Here is a 22,024-nt window from a genome sequence, read left to right on the forward strand (position 1 = left end):
GTGCTCTGCCTCCTGCCTGATGGCCCTGGCCACAGGCTCCTGCTGCTGATGTCAGCTTGTTGGATCTATTCCCTCTCCTGTCTCATGATGAGCCTCTGTTTCTGATGTCCTCAGTGGCTGTAGCATAACAAACTTCACTATCTAGGACAGGTGAAGAGGACTTGTGCTTCTGGAAATGGGAGAGGTGGGCTTGGAACCCATCTGCTTGCTGTTGTTAGGTGCTGTCAAGTCGGTCCCAACTCATAGCGACCCTGTGTACAACAGAATGAAACACTGCCCCATCCTGTGCCATCTCCACAATTATTGTTTTGCTTGAGCCCATTGTTGCAGCCACTGTGGCAATCCATCTCGTTGAGGGTCTGCTTAGCCTTCCCTAACGACTGAAAGCCCCTGAGGCACGTTCATAGAACATGATTTGAAAACCACTGACAGGTCGGGTGACCGACTATCCTGGGTCTGAGGGGTTTCCTGGGCCACGGGACTTTCAGCGTTAAAATGGAGGCAAACCAGGACACTTGGTCACCCTACGGATGGATGGAGCAGTGGACACTCCAACAGCGGGTCTGGGATCTAGCTCTGCTGCTGAGGGAGCTGAGGAGCTTTGGGAAGCCCCCCTCTCTCTCTGAGCACCGGGTTCCTCACTGGCTAACAGGCAACTATAATCAAGGATTATTAATAATCAAAAATAAAGTTCTTGACACCTCTTACTCCTTACCGGAATGATTTCTCATTCATTAATTCAACAAATATTTATTAATTCCCCACTATCAGCCAGACAGGTCCCTGTGTGGTGCAAACGGTTTGTGCTTGACTGCCAATCTAAAGGTTGGTGGTTCAAACCCACCCAATGGTGCCGGGGAAGACAGGCCTGGCAATCTGCTTCCATAAAGATTTTTAAACAAACAAATAAGCAAACAAATCTATGCCATCAAGTTCATTCCAACTCATGGCGACCCCATATGTTACAGAATAGAACTGCTCCATAAGGTTTTCTTGGCTGTTATCTTTACGGAAGCAGATTGCCAGGCCTTTCCTCCCCAGCACCATTGGGTGGGTGTGAACTGCCAGCCTTTAGGCTAGTAGTCAAGTGCAAGCCATCTGCGCCACACAGGGACCCTACGGAGCTGTTGTACTCTGTATCACATGGGGTTTGTTTGTTTTTATAAGCAAGACACTGTTCACTTTATGACACTCAATGACAACATCAAGGCCAGCAGTGCCGAGCGCTTCCAGAAAGACACACACATTCATCATACTGTAAAACCAAACCAAACCAGCTGCTATCGAGTTGACTCAGACTCATGGTGACCCCGTGTGTGTCAGCGCAGAACTGTGCTCCACAGGGTTTTCAAGGGGTGATTTTTCAGACGTAGATCGCCAAGCCTTTCTTCTGAGGTGCCTGTGTGGACTCAAACCTCTAGCTTTCCAGTTAGCAGCTGAGAGCATTAACCATCTGCACCACCCAGGGATTCCACTCGTACTGCAGGTCTTAACTTAAATACCTCTTTCCTGGTCCTTCTAGACTTCAGGTGTGCTGCCACGTGTTCCCACAGCCCCTTGTCGTTCCCCATCAAAGCCATTTTCAATTGTACTGTAATGACTTTTTAATTGCCTTTCCTACTACAGCAGACATTTCAATTCAGGCTGCACATTAGAGATATTGGGGAACTTAAAAAGATACTGATGCTTGGGCCCCCCTCAGATCCGCTAAAGCAGAATCTGGGTGGCAAGGAGGGTAGTTTTGAAGGCTCCCCAGGTGACTCTAATGTTCACCTCACACTGGAAACCGCTGAGGGAAGAGCAAACTCTGCACCAGAAACACAGGCAGTTTTCTCCCTGCCCAGCCCTACTTTCCATAGTGGGTTGAATGGTGTCCCCCCCAAATTCATGCCCACCTGGAACCTCAGAATGTTACTTTATTCAGAAATAAGGTCTTTGCAGATGTAATTAGACGAGATGAGATCATACTGGATTGGAGTGGGCTCTAAATCCAATGACTGGTGTCCTTGCAGAAGAGGAGAGGACACACAGAGACACAGACACATGGACAAGACTGCCACGTGAAGATGGAGGTAGAGATCGGAGTGATGCTGCCACAAGCCAAGGAATGCCTGCAGCCTCCAAAAGCTTAGCTTGGGCATAGAGTTGCCTTGTATGCCGAATGGGGGACTCCGGGTTTTTGTTACCACTGCACAAGAGGCCAGCTTATGAATTAATCAATTTGTAGCAATAGCCACAAAGCAGGGGGCACTGAATTTGCTCCTCAAGCACAGGCAATTGAGCTGGCTGGCAGGGGATAGGGAAGGCCAGCTTTCCAGATGGGTGGCATGGCAGATAAAACCTCATGAAACCCATCGATGACTACTCTTCAGGAAGCAAAGGAAGAGTAAAGGCACTGAGAAGTCCTGCAGTGAAGTAACCTCTAATGGAACGTATTTCACCGTGGAACCCTTTCTTCATTTTTGGAAGATCTACCAACATTCGATAAAACCAGTGTTCTGGAGAGTGCACTTTGGGACCCTGGTGACAAGTGTCAGGGTTTGGAGTTGTCAGATCTCCATTTGGTTTGCGATAAATTTGAGTTCAAATTTATTATTTATTTATTACTTAGCCTTGGGGTCTTCAGCACGTCCCTTACCTTCTGTGGACCTGTTTTATCTTTCACAAAATGGGAATGATATTACCCACCTCACTTCTGTTGAAAACAGATAATGGTGTGAAAGCTCTCGGTTCATATAAGTGCTCAATACCAGTTTTTAAACCAGTTGAAGCCTTTGCAAGGCCCCCATGATGGGTGTCATCAACCTGTCTGTGGCAAATTACTAGAAAGCAGACACGTGTGCAAACACACTTGTGTGCATACACAAGACCTCTGCCACATGGATGAAGCCTGGGGGGGGTTTATAAACTGAATAGTCATAGTTGTGCCAAGATCAGGGAATTATTATGTATCAGCAATTTTTGGCATCCTCTCCATCATCTTCAGCTCCTATTTCTCACTCCTTACAGGCAGCTGGTCACCAAGTTCTGCTTTTTCTCTTTAATATCTTTAGAATCCACGCCTTCCCTCCATCCGCACTGCCACACTCTACTTCAAAGCTTCCTCATGTCCCTCCTGGACTACGAAACAGCCCCGTCTGCTCTCCCTGTCCTTAGTCTCGCCCTCTCCAATTTACCCTGCTTGGGTGGGATTCATCTGGGCCTCTGCTCATCACCGCTTCCTAGAGGAGGAGTGGGCTGGGGTCCTCTGAGGGATGATGGATGCCTTCACTCTGGGACAGCCTCCACCCCTTATTGGGTCCCATGATGCTGCCCCACCCAGGCAGGGCCCCTTCTCCACCCGCTCCCCAAATGGGTCCTGGCTCCCGCCCTCCTGGTCCACCGCTGGGGCCAAGGCCTCAGCTGGCCTTGAACCCGAGCCAGCCCCGCTCTGCCAGATGTGGCCCGATGTCCCAGTCCACAGAAGGGGCTGTGTGAGAGGGAACCTGATGTGGCCCCAGCCCTGTGTGTATGTCTACGTCCATGTGTATGTGTGCGTGTCCATGTCTGTGTGTCCGTGTTTGTGTCCGTGTGTGTTTGTGTATCCATGTGTGTTTGTCCATGTGTGTGTCCATGTGTCCGTGTGTGTGTCTGTATCCGTGTGTGTGTGTATGTGTGTTCACATGCCCGGGCCCAGAGTCCAGCTATTTGGCCATCTCTGCCCTCCCTCCCTTCAGTCAGGGCCATCCATCCGGGCTCCCCCTCAGGTCCTCGTGAACACCTCAGAACCCTTTTCTCTCTCTCACTTCTAGGATCCTAAGAACGTCTTCTGGTCTCTCTCGCAGCTTCTGCAACACAGTGTGTGCTCCTCAAGTGCTGGTTCCTCTCCAACCCTGGCTACTCTGCCCTTCTGCCTGGCACACTGTGGGGGCCTCACTGGGTCCAGTATTTCCCCAGTGGGCCTTGCCTGATGGCTGTGTTGGCCTCAGCCAGCCCCCCGGTGCTCCCACACCAGAAAGGACCTATCTACCCTGCCCCATTCCCAACCCCCCCACTTCACCTGATGAGGCTTCCCAGAGTCTGGACCCCACTTTGCGACCCTCTCCCCCATTCCCAGTGGCCTCATTCCACCCAACCTCTGCCTCTGAGTCCCCAAGTCTGAGTCTTCCAGGGTCCCGGTGACAGTGCCAGGACCTCTGCTTTGTCCCCATGCTAAGTTCCTGAATCAGGTCATGTGCAGACCCTTGGGCTCTGGTGGGGCCTGAACCATGCATTGCTCTAGCCTGCAACTCAGACCAGGACTTAGGCCTGCCCCAGGTACTGACCTCTGGATACCATACTACATGCTCACCCGTACACCCTGCCTGGCCTTTCCTGGGGACAGGGGTGAAATGGGGGGGAGGAGATCTGCTGGGAAGTAACCGCAATGTCAGAACTTAAGACACCTGTGAAAGCCCCTCCCTTTCAGAATCTGCCTTGAGCCAGGCAGTGCTTGGCCATGTCTTGGGGGCCTGTGTCAGTGTGGTCCCCCAGGATTCTGCCCACAGAATGGTCTCTGTTTGAATGTATATTACTCCAGGCCCTACAGGGCAGTGGTTGTCCCGTGGCAGAATTCTCACCTTCCATGTGGGAGACTCAGGTTCAATTCCCAGCCAATGCACCTCATGTACAGCCACCACCTGTCAATGGAGGCTTGTGTGTTGCTATGATGCTAAGGAGGTTTTAGTGGTGCTTCCCATCTAAGACAGACTAGGAAGAAAGGCCTGGAGACCTACTTCTGAAAAATCAGCCAATGAAAACAATACGGATCACAATGGGATCCCGTTGTGCAAGGGGTCTTCGTGAGTCACGGGCCAACTCGATGGCAGCTAATGACTCCAGGCCCTAGGAGTTGTGGCCACAGGACGAAATGAGTCCTGGTGGCTGTCACACCTTGCCAATCCTGCGTGAATATCAGCTAGCTTGCCCTTCATGTTCCCACCAGCCACCTTTAGATGCTTGTCAAATGAATAAATGAATGAACTTTAGTCTGGACATGTCTGTCCTTTAGCTTCTGTCAAAAACCTGGTTAAGAATGACCTATGCACAAAGGTTATTTACTTATTTATGTTTATAGTTTCTACATGTACAATTCAGTGACATCGATTACATTCTTCGAGTTGTGCAGCCATTCTCACGCTCCTTTTCTGAGTTGTTCCTCCTCCATTAACATAAACTCACTGCCATCTAAGATTCCTATCTATCTTCCAAGTTGCTGTTGTCAATTCAATCCCTTATAGATAGTTCTTAAAAGAGCAAAATGCTCAAGACAGACATTATTTTACCAGTTAAGCTAAACTATTGTTTGGTTTTAAGAAGACTTCTGGGGATATTTTTGGTTTAAGGTTTAAAGATTATGTCAGGGCAATAGTTTCAGGGGTTCATCCACCCTCCATGGCTCCAGGAAGTCTGGAGTCCATGAAAATTTGAAATTGTGTTCTGCATTTTCCCCCTTTTGATCAGGATTCTTCTATGGACTCTTTGATCAAAATGTTCGGTAATGGTAGCCTGGCACCATCCAGTTCTGGTCTCATGGCAAAGGAGGCCGTTGTTCACAGAGGCAATTAGCCACATATTCAATATCCTGCTCCTATTCCCGACTCTCCTTCTTCCTCAGGTAACTAGAGACCAATTGTTGTGCCTTGGATGGCTGCTTGCAAGCTTTTAACACCCCAGGTGCTACGCAACGAACTAGGAGGCACTAAACACATTATTAGGCCAATTAACTGGGATGTCCCAGGAAACCATGACCCTAAACCTCCAGACCAAGGAACCAAATCCCATGAGGTATTCGGCTGTAGATAAGCAGCCTCAGCAGCTACTTTTTTTTTTTTTTTTTTGGTCATTGTTGTAAATATATCTATCATGCAACTTTTGCCAGTTTGACTTTTTACAGGTATACAACTTATTGACAGCAATTGCAGTAATTGGCTATACAACCCTGCCCTTAATCAATGTGATTTTTCCATCACCGTTAACCCCCCTTTTCCCCCTCCCTCCCACCCATGGTAACCACTAATAAACTTTGGTCTCTGTACATTTGCCTTTTCTTGCTTTTGTATATAAGTGAGTTCATACAATATTTGTCTTTTTGTGATTGGCTTACTTTGCTCAACAATGTCTTCAACCTCCATCCATACTGTAGCATGTATCAAGACGTCATTTCTCCTATGGGCTGAGTAGTATTCCATTCTATGTATGTACCACATTTTGTTTATCCATTCATCTGTCGATAGGCATTTAGGTTGTTTCTACCTTTTGGCTATTGTGAATAGTGCCGCTACGAACACTGGTCTGCAAGTCTCTTTTTGAGTCTCTGCTTTCAAGTCTTTTGGGTATATACCTAGGAATGGAATTCCTGGGTTATATGGTAGTTTTATTTTTAGTTGTTTTAGGAACTGCCATGCTCTTTTCTACAATGGCTGTACCCTTTTGTATTCCCACCAGCAATGGATAAAGGTTCCAATTTCCCCACATCCTCACCAACATTTGTTATTTTCTGTTTTTTTTTTTTAATCTTAGCCATCTGAGTGGGAGTGAAATAGTACAAAGGTATTTATTAATTGCATTACTGTTTGTAATAGCAAAAGACTGCAAATTACTCAAATGTCCCTCAAGAGGAGAGATCCATACAATGGAATGCTATGCAACTGTAAAAAAGATTGAGGATGATCAATATACTCATAAAGAGCTATTTCCACCACATAGTGAGAAAAATAAGACATAGAATAGCATTTGTAGTATGTTACAATGTAGTATGTTTTGTATAATAATTTTAGATATGCATACACACATATATACACATACACACATATATTTGCACATATTTGTATATATGCATATGCCTTTGTGAAGTCACTGGGTGGTGCAAATGATTAACATACTAGGCTGCTAACCAAAAGGTTGGTAGTTTGAGTCCACCCAGAGGCATCGCAGAAGAAAGTCCTGGTGATCTACTTCCAAAAAATCAGCCACTGAAAACCCTATGGAGCACAGTTTTACTCTGATACACATGAGGTCGCCATGAGTTGGAGCCCACTCGGCGGCAACTGGTTGATTTGGTATGTATTTGCACATGTATTTGCATATATGCATTTGTAGATTTGTATACTCACTCTGGAAGAAAGCGTAAGAAACTGCTAACAATGGCAGCCTCTGCGCAGGTAAACTGGGTTGCTGGGGGGGGGATCAGGTGCATCATTTGAATGTTGAATCACGGGAATGTGCTACCTATTCTACAATGTTAAGATAACAGAAGACAGTGGCGATTTGAGAGTGTGTCTGAGAGGTGTGGTGACCATCCATTCCCTGCCACCACCCCCGCCCACTCCTCCAAGCTGCACCCTACGCTGTCTGGTCACCAGGACACTCCACATTCCAGCCTTCCAGAGAGTGGTCATCACTGAGCATGCTCAGCTTCCCCTGAGGGCCAGTGGCCAGCCAATAGGGGAGGCCTCTGTTGTTGCAGTGACTCTGCCCTCAGCATCAGCATCATTTCCCTGCTGGTGCCACTTGTACAACCCCTGGGACACATATGCTTCTTGCCTGGCTTGTGTCTTTTCACAGGCCAATGAGTGCTCCATACCAGTCTGTTTCCCTCACTGTCCAGGCTACAGGACGCTTTCAGACGTAATGACTCCCCTCTCCTCACCCCTGCCCACCAGTATCTGCTTATCTATCTACTCTCCTCCTGGAACACCAGCCCCTCCCAGCCCCAGCTTCCGACTGCCTGCACAGCTGGTCAGAAGGTGAGGGCATCAGGTAGTAACCAGTGTGGCAAGAGGGCAGAGGAGGCCCAGCATGGGAGGAAAGGGGTGGCAGGGTAGAAGCAGGCTCAGGGGATGGGAGAAATCGGGCATGTTGAGAACACTACACACTGACCAGTTTCTCCCAAGTGATTTTACCAATTTCCTAAGTTTGACTAAGAACCCAAGAGGCATTTAAGCAAAGTTGATTATATTTCACTCACATAGCCTGACAGAGGATTGCCAGGTCTTTCTTCCAAGGTGCCTCTGGGTGGACTTGAACCTCCAACCTTTCAGTTAGCAGCCGAGCACATTAACTGCTCCACCCAGGGACCTGGGCTCCTAGAAGGCCCTGGTAAATCCCTGTGGAGGGAACGCTACTGATGGGAAGTGTTAACATTCTCGGAATGCCAAGTCAGCCTTTAAAATCCTCTTTCTCGTTAATTCAGGGGAAGCCCAGTCATGAAAGTGCTTCTTGTCACACTTGGTCAGGAATGACAGAGACACTGAAATTGATGAACAGAGGGGAGGCTGGCAAGGACCCTGCCCCTCTAAGCATGAGCACAGACAGCTTGTTCAGCCCACTCCCTGCCTCCTGCCACGAAGCCCATCATTAAGGCTCCTTTGCCTTTCTCCTCTGCTACCCTGTATATGTATGTGTGACAAGATCAGATTTGCATTTTGGAAAGACTGTTCTGGACTGGGGGACCCAGGGACTGAGGGGAGACAGTGGGTGACATTAGTGCTATCCACCCAGAACTTCTGCCCTTCCGGCCTGTGGGAGGTCTGCACTTCCCCCACCTCCTCTGACATCAGGCTATGGAACTCGCCTAGTGCAGTGAACTGTGTGGGGAGTGGATCACTTCTGGGCCAGAGCTTCAAGAGCAGGGAGGGACTGGGAATAGGTGTCAGGATAGATCCTCTACCAGCCTGGGCCCCAAGTGGTCACAGTAAGCAGAACCCTCCTGCCAGCCTGCACGGGACAGAAAGCATGAGCAGGAAGTAAACCTTTGTTGTATTAATTGGGGCTTGGGGTTGTTTGTTACTGCAGCACAACCCAGTGTGTCCTGACTATTACAGCAGTTAGGAGGCCAGCAAGGAAGTTCAGACGAGAGACAACGGCAGCCTAGACAGTGGGGGACACAATGGAGAGACATGGATGGATCTGGGAGGCACTCAGGAGGTAAAATTGACAGGGCCCAGTGATGTTTTCCCTACCAGGGATGGGGAGGGAGGCTCCTGCAGCCATCATTTTTATTCTTTTAAGGGTGCGCTTGCTCAAACTTTTTTAGGAACCTACGGGTTTTTTGAGCTAAGATTTACCATCTTATCTTTATAACCAGGGTTAGAAGTGGAGTGTTGTCTTGGTTCAAACCTGCCAGAGACCCAGGTGACCTGGGAGGAAGAGCTTTGTCATGCAGATGAAAGCTGCAGCCACAATGGCTACAATTGCTTGGTAACACCTACTGTGCTGTGAAGGAGCCCTGGTGGCGGGATGGTTAAGCTTTCGGCTACTAATTAAAAGGTTGCCGGTTCGAACCCACTCGGTGACTCTAAGGGGAAAGACCTGGTGATCTGCTTCCATAAAGACTACGAAAAAAAACAAAACAAAACAAAAAACCCAACCCACTGCTGTAGAGACGATTCCAACTCATAGCGACCCTATAGGACAGAGTAGACCTGCCCCATAGGGTTTCCAAGGCTGTATAATCCTCTGTCTTATAGGGTCACTACGAGTTTGAATTGCCTCAATGGCAAAGTGTTCGGTTTTGGTTTGAAATCTTTGTGGAGGCAGATTGCCACATCTTTGTTCCTCAGAATGGCTGGGGGTTCAAACAGCAGTAGCTGAACGCTTAACCACTGCATCACCAGGGCTCCTTCCCTAAAGATCGCACTTAGAAAACCCTATAGGGCAGTTCTACTCTGTCACATGGGGTTGTTATGAGCCAAAAATAGACTCGATGGCACTCATCAACAACTGTGCTGGGCTTTAAAAACATCCAATTTAACACTCAGAACAGTGCTGGGAGGTAGGCTCTGTTATGGTGTCCATTTCACAGATGAGGAAATTGAGGCTCAGAGAGCGTGAAGACTTCCCAAGCGAGGAGAGAGCAGAGCCAGGATACAAAACCAGGTCTGTGTGGTTTTTATCTAATGCTGCCTCATCCTCAGAGGCAGAGGAACTCCATCAATGAGTGACGCGGGAGGCTGGAAATCAAGGCTGTGCATTTGGGGGCTGCGTGCTCCTCTCTGAGCTGGGGGGGGTCCAAGCCTCCCAGCTGCTCCTGCACGACAGTCGCCCTCACGGAAGTGTTTGGGCGTTGGCAGTGTTCTGGGCCCCTCTCAAGTCCACGCGTCACCGACGCTCCTGCATAAACATCAGGGGGCTGAGTCCTGTTCTTGGCTGCATGCGCGCAGGCAACGGCTGAAATGCCGGTTTCGGCGCCGGCTCCAGACTCCCACGGATTCCAGGGAAACCGGACTGTGGGGCGTGGATGCCTGCTTTGCTGATTTTTTTCCTTGACACTCAGGGGATTCAGAGTTGCAAGGTTCCCACCCAAGCAGAGACAAAAACCGCTTTCACCAAGGTCACCGGAGAGGCTGTGCCATATTTCCACTTTTTGTTAAATCTTCCTTTTTCCCTTCGTTTATCTCGGCAGAGGACCAAGCAGTCTCCAGCCCAAATCTTTATACTGTATGTTTGTGGTTGAAGGGCTCGGGTTCTGATGTCAGACAGACCTGGGTTCACATGCCAGCTTTGCCACATACTTATTGTGTAACCTTGAACAAGTTACTTAATGTCTCTGAGCCTCAGTTCTGCCATTTCTAAAACAGGAATAATAGTCACTACCTTACAGGGCTGGTGGGATGATTAATGGAGCTGCTGTGTGTAAAACATGCACTACTGTGTCTGGTACATCATTGGTTGATAAATTATTATCCAGTATTTTGGTCTAGTGTTTTGAAGGATCCTGCTACAAGATTATATACATTTAAATCTGCACTCATAGCGTGTCAGAGCTGAAGCAATATCTGTTGGTGAATGTCAGACTTATGTGGAACCTTCATATATAATATACAGTATAGTACATCTCTCTCTATCTGTTGAAGGAGCCCTGAGGGCACAATAGTTAACACTTGGCTGCTAACAGAAAGGTCCGCGGTTCGAAACCACCCAGTGGCTCCACAGGAGAAAGACCTAGCGATCTGCCCCCGTAAAGATTACAGTCTAAAAAACCCTGTGGGGCAGTTCTATTCTGTCACGGGGTTGCTATGAGTTGGAATCGACCCAGCAGCTCCCAACAACAACATGATATACTGAATATATTGGGGATGGCCAGAAGAATAAACAAATCCGTCTCAGAAGAAATACAATCAGAACGCTCCTTAGGAAGCAAGGATGACAAAGTATCGTTTTGCTTTTACTTTGGACACATCATCAAGAAAGATCAATCTCTAGAAAATGACATCATGTTTGGTAAAGTAGAGGGTCAGTGAAGTGAGGGAAACCCTCAATGAGATGAACTGACACAATAGCCGTAACAAGGGGCTCAAACATATCAAAGAGCATGAAGATGGTCCAGGACTGTTACCCAGAAGGTTGCCGTGAGTTGGAACTGACTGGATTGTAACTAACAACAATATATAAAACAGTTACAAGTTGTTCTGCTCTGGCTGACGTGGGGGTATGGCCCCCAGCATGCCCCCCACCTCATTTGCCTCCCAACCCCAAAGGTGGCCACTGAAGGGCCCCTGTAGAACCCGCAGGGCTTCTCAGAATGAGGCAGGAAAACCGGAGACTAGGGTTGTTGAGTAACTTGTCCAGTCACTGGGAGGGAGAGAAGGTTCAAACTCTCCTTCGGGAGTCTGGATTGGCAAACCCTCTGGGCTCCCCTTCTTCCACCTGTGACCAAAACCCAAAAAAACCCCAAACCTGTTGCCGTCAAGTTGATTCCAACTCATAGTGACCTTACAGGACAGAGCAGAACCAGCCCATAGGGTTTCCAAGGAACAGCTGGTGGATTCGAACTGCCTACCTTTCGGGTAATGATGGTGCTCTTAACCATTATACCACCAGGGCTCCCCATCTGTGACCAAACCAAAACCAAACCCATTGCCACCGAGTTGATTCCGACTCTCAGCGACCCTATAGGACAGAATGGAACTGCCCCACAGAGCTTCCAAGGAGCAGCTGGTGGATTCGAACTGCCGAACTTTGGTTAGCAGCCGAGCTCTTAACCACTGCACCACCATCTGTGACATGGGAGTGAAAATACCTGCTTGGCAGTGTAGTGAAACTCAAAGGAGACAGACTGTGCACCCACCCTGTAGGAAGTCCCTGTATCATCATGCGACCTTCACACCAGTGTCTACACTTGGAGAAGAGGACGCAAAGGCTGACTGGCTAAGCCAGGTTGTCCAAGTGTCTAAAGCAGGCAGACACCAAAGCAGCGACATGAAGGCTCTGCCCTGCTGGCACTGTCCTCCACCAGTCCTCGGCCAGCCTGCGTGTACCCTGTCGTGCACCTGGCGGTCACATCACTTCACTCCATGAGCTCTGGACAACAGGTTGCCACCTGCTGAGCCTCTGAACACACCCTTCCAATCAGTCCATCCCTCCAGCACGCTCCCCAGCCTTCCTTGTGGGGCTGCATTTGTCTCTGTAATAAACATCCTCACCATGCCTTGGGAGAGGCGAAAGCCCTTTTCTGCCCTTAAGTATCTCAGGCTTGACCTTTCTGTGATGATTGATGTTACATGTCAACTTGGCTAGGCTACGATTCTGAGTGGTTTGGTAGACATTGGACTGACTGCTCGTCCACAATGTAATATAATGTAATCACCTCCATGGTGTGATCTGATGTGATCAACCAGTTGAAAGGGGAGTTTCCTTGGAGGTGTGGCCTGCCTCTAGTATATAAACGGATGTTCTGATAAATCTTCTTTTTCTAGGTCCTGTACTCTTCTTAAATTTCTGTTGTACATAGAGTTGCCATGAGTTGGAACTGACTTGATGGCACCTAACAACAACACTACTCTTCTCAGTGTCTGACCTCCAGTGCTTGAGACGTAAGCCTGCAGAAATCTTCAGCCTGCCGCCTGACCTGCAGATTTTAGATTTGCCAGCCCTGCAACCCCATGAGCTGGCAGAGGCCTCCAGCCTGCCGCCTGACCCATGGGTTTGGGACTTGCCAGCTCCCACAACTGCATAAGCCATTTCCTTGAGGTAAATCTCTCTCTCTATTTATATACACACTTCACTGGTTTTGCTCCTCTAGAGAACCCAGACCAAGACACTCGCTAAAATGGGACTTCTCATCTCCCACTCGCTCCCAGCCTACTCCTCCTCCCAACTGTTGATCTCAGTGGTGGTATCGCATCTGCCCAACTTCCTAAGGCAGAAACATGGACAGAAGGTTTGAACCCTCCCTCTTCTCTGTTACATCCAACTGGACACAAAAGCCAAAACCAAACCAGTTGCTGTTGAGTCAGCTTCAACTCATGGCAACACCATTTGTATCAGAGTAGAACTGTGCTCCATAAGGTTTTCAGTGGCTGATTTTTCAGAGGTAGATCACCAGGTCTTTATTCCAAGTTACCTCTGGGTGGACTTGAACTGCCAGCTTTTCTGTTAGTAGCCCAGGCTTAACCATCTGCGCCACCCGGGGACTCCTGACTGGACACAAATCCTGCCAGTTCTGTACCTGAGTATCTCCTGGTAAAGTCTTTATCATAAAGACCTCGTTCCTTCATCCTTTCGGAATTTCCACATCATCACCTGGACTATGAATGGCAACAGCCCTGCTGATGAGTGCGCTGCCTCCTGCCTCTCAGCCCACTCTCCTGGTGTTTTAGTGGGGAAGACAATCGACAACAAACAACCATCCAAATCCAAAAACTCATCACAGACTGTGGTAAGTGACAGGAATGAAGAGAAGCATGCTGTCAACGAACATGATGGGAACATGGGGTTATTCTCGTTCAGTGGTGAGGGAAGGCCTCTCTTCAAGGCGATGACCTCTAGGCTAAGACCTGCAGACTGTGGAGGCCTTGCATCTATGGAAAGGCCAGCAGGGCTGCCCAGTGCTTCCAGAGACAGGCCCAGCCTGGCAGGCACAGGGCCCCAGGACTGTGTAGGGTACTCATCTCCCCAATCCATCCCCCAAAGGGGGAGAAGGAACTGGTCATTCAAAGTGTGTAGGGGTGGGAAATCATTCCAGGCAGAGGGAATAGCTTCTGCAAAGTCCTCGAGGTAGGAAAGAGAAGGCCTGTGTAGGAGTGGAAAGACTCAGCTTGAACAGGGTGAGGAAGGAGGAGGGTGGGGGTAGGGGCAGAGTTAGAGGCAGGCAGAAGCTGGAGCTCACTGGGTCATGGCTGAGAATTGGAATTTTTTCTAAAGGTGAAGGGGAGCTCCTGATGCTCTCAGTGGCATAGTACCACAATCTGATTTCCATCTTAAAAGATCACTCTGGCACCTGCAGAGTGGAGGGGAAACTGGGGTGGGTCGAGGTGGGACAATGGTGCCGTTGTTCAATAAATCAAGTGTGACACCATGAGCTCCTGAACCGAGGCAGGGGCAGGGGGACAGAGTCTGAGGCTTCAGGAGAGAGAATTTCCAGTACTCGGAGTCTCTGAGTGGTGCAAACGGTTTCACCTCACTGCTAACCAGTAGGTTGGTGGTTCAAGTCCACCCAAAGTCGCCTTAGAAGAAAGGCCTGGTACTGTTCTTCTGAAAAATCAGCCATTGAAAACCCTACGGAGCACAGTTCTACTCTGACATGCATGGGGTCACCATGAGTCGGAACCGAGTCAACGGCAACAGTTTTGCGCGTGCGTGCGTGTGTGCGTGCGTGCGTGCGTGTGTTACTACTAGGGGAGTGAATCTAGAAGAGAGCTCCGTACTTAACTTCTAGCACTTTGAAGACAAGGATTAAATTTTATTCTTCTCTGTATCTGCAAGATCTAGCACATGCTTGGTGCTGAGAGCTAAAATGTTTACTTCGCAAATAAGTAAGACTGAAATTTTAGTTCAAGCTTGTGTAGGTACAACCTGTCCCCGACCCTGGCCCCACGGTCACCAAGCAAAGGGGCAAGGACCTGGTACTTCCTTGTGTCATTCAAGGTATACCTACTGAGCCTCCTCAACCTTTAGAACTGGAGTAGGGAGATGAGCTCCACACAGTTAGTCCTGGGGGCCCCATGCCTGCCTGGCTCTGGAACATCGGGCCGCCTTGTAGCCTTTCCCTAGGCGCAAGGACTCCATAGCCTGGGTTGCTGGCACCACTTAGGCCAGTGTCCCGGGGCTGTACGTCCAAGGAGTGTTGCTTCTAGTGCAACCTTATTCCCCTACAGTTCAGGTTTGTGTTTCTCTGATTGGCTGAGAGGCTGACTGTGCTACAGCTGGCTCATCAGAGGGTGTGCTTTGTGGTGGAGAGAGGAAAGCTGCAGAGGAAGTGGGAGAATTCGTCTCATTTCTGCCACTGCCTTGCTGGGTAACCACAGAAGAGACTGTTTCACCTGAAAGGGGACACACTCATAGCCTCAGGGCTGTGGCTCATCTGCATCGACCTGGCCAACGGGTAACATGGTCTGTAAATGAGACCAGGTCTATGGTTTTGTCTGGTCTCTAGGAGGGAAGGGCTCCAACCAGGCAGACAGGAGGTACCAGGTGGCTCTTGGAGTTGCTGGGGAGTACAAACGTTAATGCTCTTGGCTGCTAACCAAAAGGATGGAGGTTCAAGTCCACCCGGAGGTGCCTTGGAAGAAAGGCCTGGTGATCTATGTCCAAAAAATCAACCACTGGAAACTCTGTGGAGCACAGTTCTACTCTGACACACATGTGACTGCCATGAATCGGCATTGGCTCCATGGTAACTGGGTAGGTGGCCCCCAGCTTCCAGCATCTCTGCCCACATCACTGGTGAGGCTCTGGCTTGAAGAGATTTGTCTGCATCCCTTCATGGCCCTGCCTCTGTCCTCAGTGAATCAGGAACCTAGTCTCCACATTTTGACCACTCCTGGGGCTGGGGGGTGCTGGGGTTGGTTTGGCTCCCCCCGCCCGGCCCCACCCCCAGAAGCTGGCGGGAAGCTTTATTTCAGTGTGCTTGGAACGAGGATGGGAAAAGGCAGTGTGGGGTGACTCCATGACAAAGCAGGGTATGGAACACCGAGGAGCAACCTTAAGGGAAGCTGAACTCAAACTCTAAGTCCAAGGCACTCAGGCCTTCAGTGTGTGGGCTGCAGGGTCGGGAGGATGAGGTCAGGGCTGAGCAACAGGGTCCAGGCCAGGGAAGGGTCTTGCAGCTGCCAGTGGGCACGGGGGACATGGCTGTGCCAGTCTGACTTAATGAGGCCTCGGGACCAGGCAGGGCTCCAGGACGTTGTAGCTGCACCAGATGAGTCGGACCAGTCTAGAAGCAGTCAGGCGAGACTGCACCGCACTGGGATGAGCCTGGTGCTCCGTGCCTGGGTTCCCAGAGCACCTGTGCATCCCACTGGCAGAGCATCTTCACAGCACGTGGCTCTCATCTTTATCTGCATCTGTCTCACCCAGGGGCCCAGGGACTGTGACGATCCAGCTTCTTAGGACTGGGACATGGCCTAGGACCTGGCACCCAGTCAGTCCTCCGAACATGAAATGTGGAATTAACATATAATACACCAACAAATCTAGCTCAGTAGGCACCATGCACCTACTATGTGCTTTGTCTTGGGTTAAGAAGACCCCATCCCTGCCACTGGGTGGATTCCCAACCAAACCTTAGTTTCTATTCCTTCAGAAACCATTCCTGGGCCTTCGAGGAGGAAACTGCCTGCTTGCATCTGGGTAAACATGATGTCCTTCTAAAACCAAGTCTTCACCAGATACTAACTTGTTGTTGTCGTTAGCTGCCCCTGACTCATGGTGACCCCATACACAAAGAGATTGGACCGTTGTTATCCATAGGGTTTTCACTGGCTAATTTTTGGAAATAGATTGCAAGTCCTTTCTTTCTAGTCTGTCTTAGTTTGGAAGTTCTGCTGAAACCTGTTCAGCATCATAGCAACATGCAAACCTCCACTGACAGGTGGGTGGTGGCTGTACACGAGGTGCATTGTCAGGGAATCACCTGAGTCTCCCACGGGGAAGGTGAGAACTCTACCACTGAAGCGCCACTACCCCAGATACTAACTTGTTGTCTTGTGTTGTTGAGTTGATTCCAACTAATGGCGACCCAATGTGTTAAAGAGGAGAGCTGCTCCGTAGGGTCTTCTTGGCTGTAATCTTTATGGAGGAGCCCTGGGGGCACAGAGGTTAAGTGCTTGGCTGCTAATTGAAAGGTTGGTGGTTTGAACCTACCAGCCGCTCTGCAGAAGAAATCTGTGGCAGTCTGCTTCTGTAAAGATTACAGCCTTGGAAACCCTATGGGGCAGTTCTACTCTATCCTACAAGGTCGCTAAGAGTTGGAATTGACTCCATTGAATTGGGTTTGGTTTTTGGTTTAATCTTTATGGAAGCAGATAGCCAGACCTGTTCTTCTGCGGTGCTGCTGGGTGGGTTTGAACTGCCAAACTTTTGGTTACCAGTCAAGTGCAAACTGTGCCACCCACAGACCCGAGATACTAATCAGTCCTGTCAAACTGATCACCTCTTTGAGGCCTCTTAATGCCAGCCCTCGGCCGCATGCCCTGCAGGTTTGAGTCAAGACTTCCTATGGGCCTAAACACAAGGCAAATCTGGTCACAGAATGGCCTGGAGCTGTGTCTCACACTGGGCTCTGCCATGGGGCACCCAAGTCAAGGATAAACACGGCACAGCTTCTGGGGCCATCAATTTTATGCAAATATTTAGAAAAGGAAAAATTACTATTTTTTGCATAGACATGGAAGCCAAAGTGGAGCCCTGGTGGTGTAGTGGTTAAGAACTTGGCTGCTAACCAAAAGGTCGGCGGTTCAAATCCACCAGCTGCCTCTTGGAAACCCTATGGGGCAGTTCTACTCTGTCCTATAGGGTCAATATGAGTCGGAATCGACTCGATGGCACCTAACAACACCAACAACAGAGGCCAAAGGAGCAAGAGCTACTTTTCCACAGGTACCAAACTCTTGTTCTAGAGTAGGATGTAACGCCTATCTAACCGTATGAGATGAGGCATGAGACTTTAACGAAGGTTTACACCTTAACTGTGCAGCATTAAACTATCCTTAACTGCACGGCACTGAACTACTGTCTGCTCCTCTCAACCCTGTTCTGTTCTCCAGCGCAGGAGGGCTACTCTTGTGACCGTGTTTGAGGATCTCTGCCTGTGTTCTAAGGAAACCCTTTCAGCTCTGAAGATGTGTGCAAATTATCACTTGGTCTTGCATTCCTGCCTCTCCGTGAGCCACTGCTAGCATGATTTGATACCTGAGCCAGGATTGAATGATTTGCAATCAACATAGGGTCTCATTTTTAGGAATTCTTAGACATTGCATGAATTCTAGGTCTGAATCTGCCACTGATCTACTGTGTGACTTAGCACCACTCTCTTTCCCTCTCTGGTCCTCAGTTTCCTCATCTGTAAAATGGGAAGGATGGGCTGAACAATCTCTGAGCATCCTTTCAGCTTGGACATTCTGTGACCTAAGGCCTTTAGGGCCTGCCCAGGTGGGTACAATTCAGATTCAACTAAGATTTATCTAGATTCAACTAAAAGGTGTTCTGAGCATACTTTCAACATACATTATTTAATTTAGTTTTCTCAAACTCCGGAAAGGTAGGTGTCACTATCACCATTCTGAAGATTACAAAATAGAGGCTCAGGGAAGTTTAGTGTGTTAACCAAGGTCACACAGCCAGGAAGTGGCAACTCTGAGATTCAGTTTCAGGCCTGTCTGATTTGTGTTGAGGGTGCTGAGAACTGACACTCTGAGCCCAGTGCCAACTTGGCTTCCCCCATCCCTCCCGCCTTTCTGGCCCAGGAGCTCAGCTGAAGGATGGAGGTGAGCTCAGGCTGGGGCTGGAGGTCACTGGTAAGTATAGGTGGACCTTGGCCAGCGAGGGCTAGCAATGTTCTGGAAGGCTGGAGATGGGCGCGTCATCAAGGGCTGAGAGCAGCATCTCTGGCCCCGCCTGGGTCTGGCTCTCCCAGGTGAGCCCTCTAGGCCCCATCTGTGTTCTAAGCTTAAGGAGCCACCTACTCTTTGCTATGCTTTGCCATCTGGAAGCCCCTGCCTACCACCTGGCTCGCCATCCCCAGAGACTCACCCTCAAAAATTCCTGTGCACATTTCCCAGCCCCCAGAAAGCATCTCCCAACAGGAGCCGGCTGAGGGCAGGGAAGGAGGAGGTGTGCTGGATACGGAGCTGGGATCCCTGTCCTGGTGATTAGAGGGGAGGTGATCAGGAGGGAGGGGCGACTTTAAGCGTGCTTTATTTCAGCCAATCCATCACCATCAGCCTGTGTGCAGCAAGGCTTCTGAGATCTCATTTGCCTTCCCGAGCCTTGGGGTGGCCCTGAGTCCTGGTATGACACTGGGCAACTGAATTTCTCTCTTTGGGCCTCAGTGTCCCCATCTAGGCAATAACCAGATGGTTGGGTCCAACTGATCGCAGGTCCCTCCCAGCGGTGACATTTTAGGATCCACTGTTATTTACCTTCCCAGAAGCAGGGGCTTGGGCCAGATGCCTTTGGAGAACGCATCGAGCTCACAGATAGCTCTCTTGCTGTCTGGCTATTCCCACTCCGCAACTATAGGTGCCCCTGCCCCCAACCCCATGCCAAAGGCGCACCCCAGGCCCCCCAGCAGGTCGAGGCCTGGCCCTTTAGCCTTGCAGCTCAGTAAACGCGAGGGCAGCGCTACAGCTGCGACTGCGGCGGGGGCGGCGGCGGCGCAGGGGGCGGGGGAGGGACAAGCGCCCACTTTTCCCGCCGCCTCCGCAGTAGCCCGGGTCCTACCCCCGGCGCGTCAGGGGTCTCTTCCGAACCCTTCGGTTTGTTGCTTGGGCCCGGAGTCGACCGGGAGCCCGCCACCGCTCTCGATCGCACCCAACCGACCCTGCGGTTCCGCAACCCCCAACTCGGAGGAGCTAGCGCAGGATCGTTTTCTCCCCCAGCTCCTGCGAGGCAGGGGCCGCGGCGCTCCGACGCCTCGGTCGAGCCCTTCGGGTGCCTAAGCGCGGGGAATTACACCTCCCCCGCCTGGGGCAGACGATCTGGGATGTCCCGAGCTGGGGGAAGTGGGCGGGGTGGTGGGAGAGGAGGTTAGGAGGACCATTTTTGGCTGGACTTGGGTCGAGATTCATCGTCTCTGTCCGATCTCTCGGATCCCATCTCCCTCCGCATTTCCAGGTCTCGGACCCTTTGCTCCTACCTCCCACGGGGTTCAGCTCGCCGGGCGAAGCGCAGCCGCAGCCGGTACCTACTCGCCGTCCGCAGTCCCTGCCCCCTCTGGTCGCCGCGGGATCACCCACCCGGCTAGAGCTAACCCACTCTCCCGCCGAGGGCGGCGAGCGTAGAGGGACCAAAGTTCGGAGCCATCGGTCCGCACCCGGAGGACCGCGGTCCGGGCGCGGGGAGGTCAGGACGCAGCGCCCGCCTCACCTGTTTCTCCAGCGGCTCCTTGGCGGAGAGCGCCGGCTTGGGGGAGGGCGCGCGGTCGCAGACGCAGCCCTCCAGCAGGTAGAGCCCCGAGGGCCGCGAACTCGAGTCGCTCTCGAAGTAGAAGAGCAGGTTCTGCAGCAGCGCGAACCACTTGGTTTGCCATTTTGTGTTGTCCGAACTCCGCTTGCTCAGGTAGCCCTTTCGCGTACCGTCCTTGCGCGCTAGCAGTCCCAGGGACGCGACGTGGCCATCGTTCAGCCGGATCCCCTTCTGCATGGTGCTCCGAGGCCCGCGAGACCCCACGCGCTTACATCTTCTCCGCCCGACACTCGGCAGACCCCAGTCAGTGCGCGCCGCGCGCTGCCTCTTTCTGGCGCTCCCTTGTTTGCTCCCCCCCTTTCTTCCCTCCCTCCTCCAAACGTCTACATTCCAGGATCTGGCGCCGGACCGCGGCTTCCTGAAGTCAGATGTGCCGTTCTCCGCCCGCACGTCTCCTCTGCCCCGCAGAGCCCCCGGGCCCAGGAGATGCCGCCCGCGGGCAAACTGAGGGACTGGCGAGCTGCGCGCTGGCGAGGGGCAGGCGGAGTCATGTGACGCCGATCCCTCGAAGAGCCCCTTTCGGCAGCGAGGACAGGGACACACGCACGCAGTCCCGGCGAGGCGCAGAGCCGCTCGCAGGCTGCACCTTAGCGCCCCCTCCCCCTCTTCGGACACACAGACGCACGCGGATGCGGACACACACACACACACACACACACACACACACACAGCCTGCCCCCCGTCCGGTTCTCTTCTTCGGGTGTTTATAAAACAAATCAGATCAATTTTCGTTTAACCCAATGGAACCCCAGAGACTCGCCATCCCGGGATTTGGCATCTTTGCGCCCCACTGCGGCGCACTGTCGACCAGGGGTTAAGTGCCAGTTGTCGTTTTCTCCTCCAAAGGCTTCCCCATTCCCCGTACTTTATTTTTCTAATTCGAAGTGGGAGGAAAGTGGATGGTGAAATAGATTTGAAAGCGCTTTCAGTCCTAATCTTTCTGTAACCGAACAGGTCACATTCATTTCCGCATCTAGTCCCACTCCTGGCGGCTTCCCCAGCAACCTGAGGACAGTGCGGGGGGGAGGTGAGGTGAGGAGGGGAGAGGTGAAGGTTTATTTTATTTTAAGCGTTACTATAATTACCGGCGCCACCCCCTGCGCCCTGAGGTCTAGCTGGCGAGCCGCTGCTGGGAGTTTTCTGCAAATACCCCCCAAAGCCTGAAGGCGGGCTTCAAACGCAGGCGCCGGGGACCATGGGAGCCCTCAAATAGCTGCGCTGGCGCAATGATACCTTAATGATAGATTTTCCGTTCTTATTTTTAGCTCCCATTCGCCTACACAGTTATACGGCATTTATCCGAGAACGTCACAGCGCCCGCTGCACCGGGAGGCCGCACCGGCAGCCAGGCGAGCCGGAGAACTGGGAGCGCGCACCGCCGTCTGCCGCAGAGGGCAGCGGCCTCTCTCGGACGGGAACTGCGCGGGCTCGGCCTGTTTGCGGCGGAGATGGGCGGCCACACAGCCTTTGGGAGGAAGGACACCATCTTTCAGCACGGAACCTGCAGTCGCGCGCGCGCGCACACACGCACACACACACGCACGCGCACACGCACGCACACGCACACACACACACACACACACGCACACACACGCACACA

The 22,024-nt window shown here is 51.1% G+C and overlaps 1 protein-coding gene across 2 annotated transcripts in view; it reads right to left on the bottom strand.

Moving 5' to 3' along the window:
* Nucleotides 1-20,965, bottom strand: part of RASGRF1 (Ras protein specific guanine nucleotide releasing factor 1) — a 118,120-nt gene extending 97,155 nt beyond the window's left edge. Inside the window, exon 1 of one of the 2 annotated variants that reach the window (XM_004387484.2) lies at nucleotides 20,326-20,965. In XM_004387484.2, the coding sequence (XP_004387541.1) occupies nucleotides 20,326-20,601 (276 nt within the window). In that variant the 5' untranslated portion in view covers nucleotides 20,602-20,965. The remainder of the gene's footprint in view (nucleotides 1-20,325) is intronic. The other variant, XM_004387483.1, reaches the window with a different exon arrangement.
* Nucleotides 20,966-22,024: the final 1,059 nt, after the last annotated feature.

Source organism: Trichechus manatus, unplaced genomic scaffold (assembly GCF_000243295.1).
Source record: "Trichechus manatus latirostris isolate Lorelei unplaced genomic scaffold, TriManLat1.0 scaffold00186, whole genome shotgun sequence".
NCBI classification, from domain to species: domain Eukaryota; kingdom Metazoa; phylum Chordata; class Mammalia; order Sirenia; family Trichechidae; genus Trichechus; species Trichechus manatus.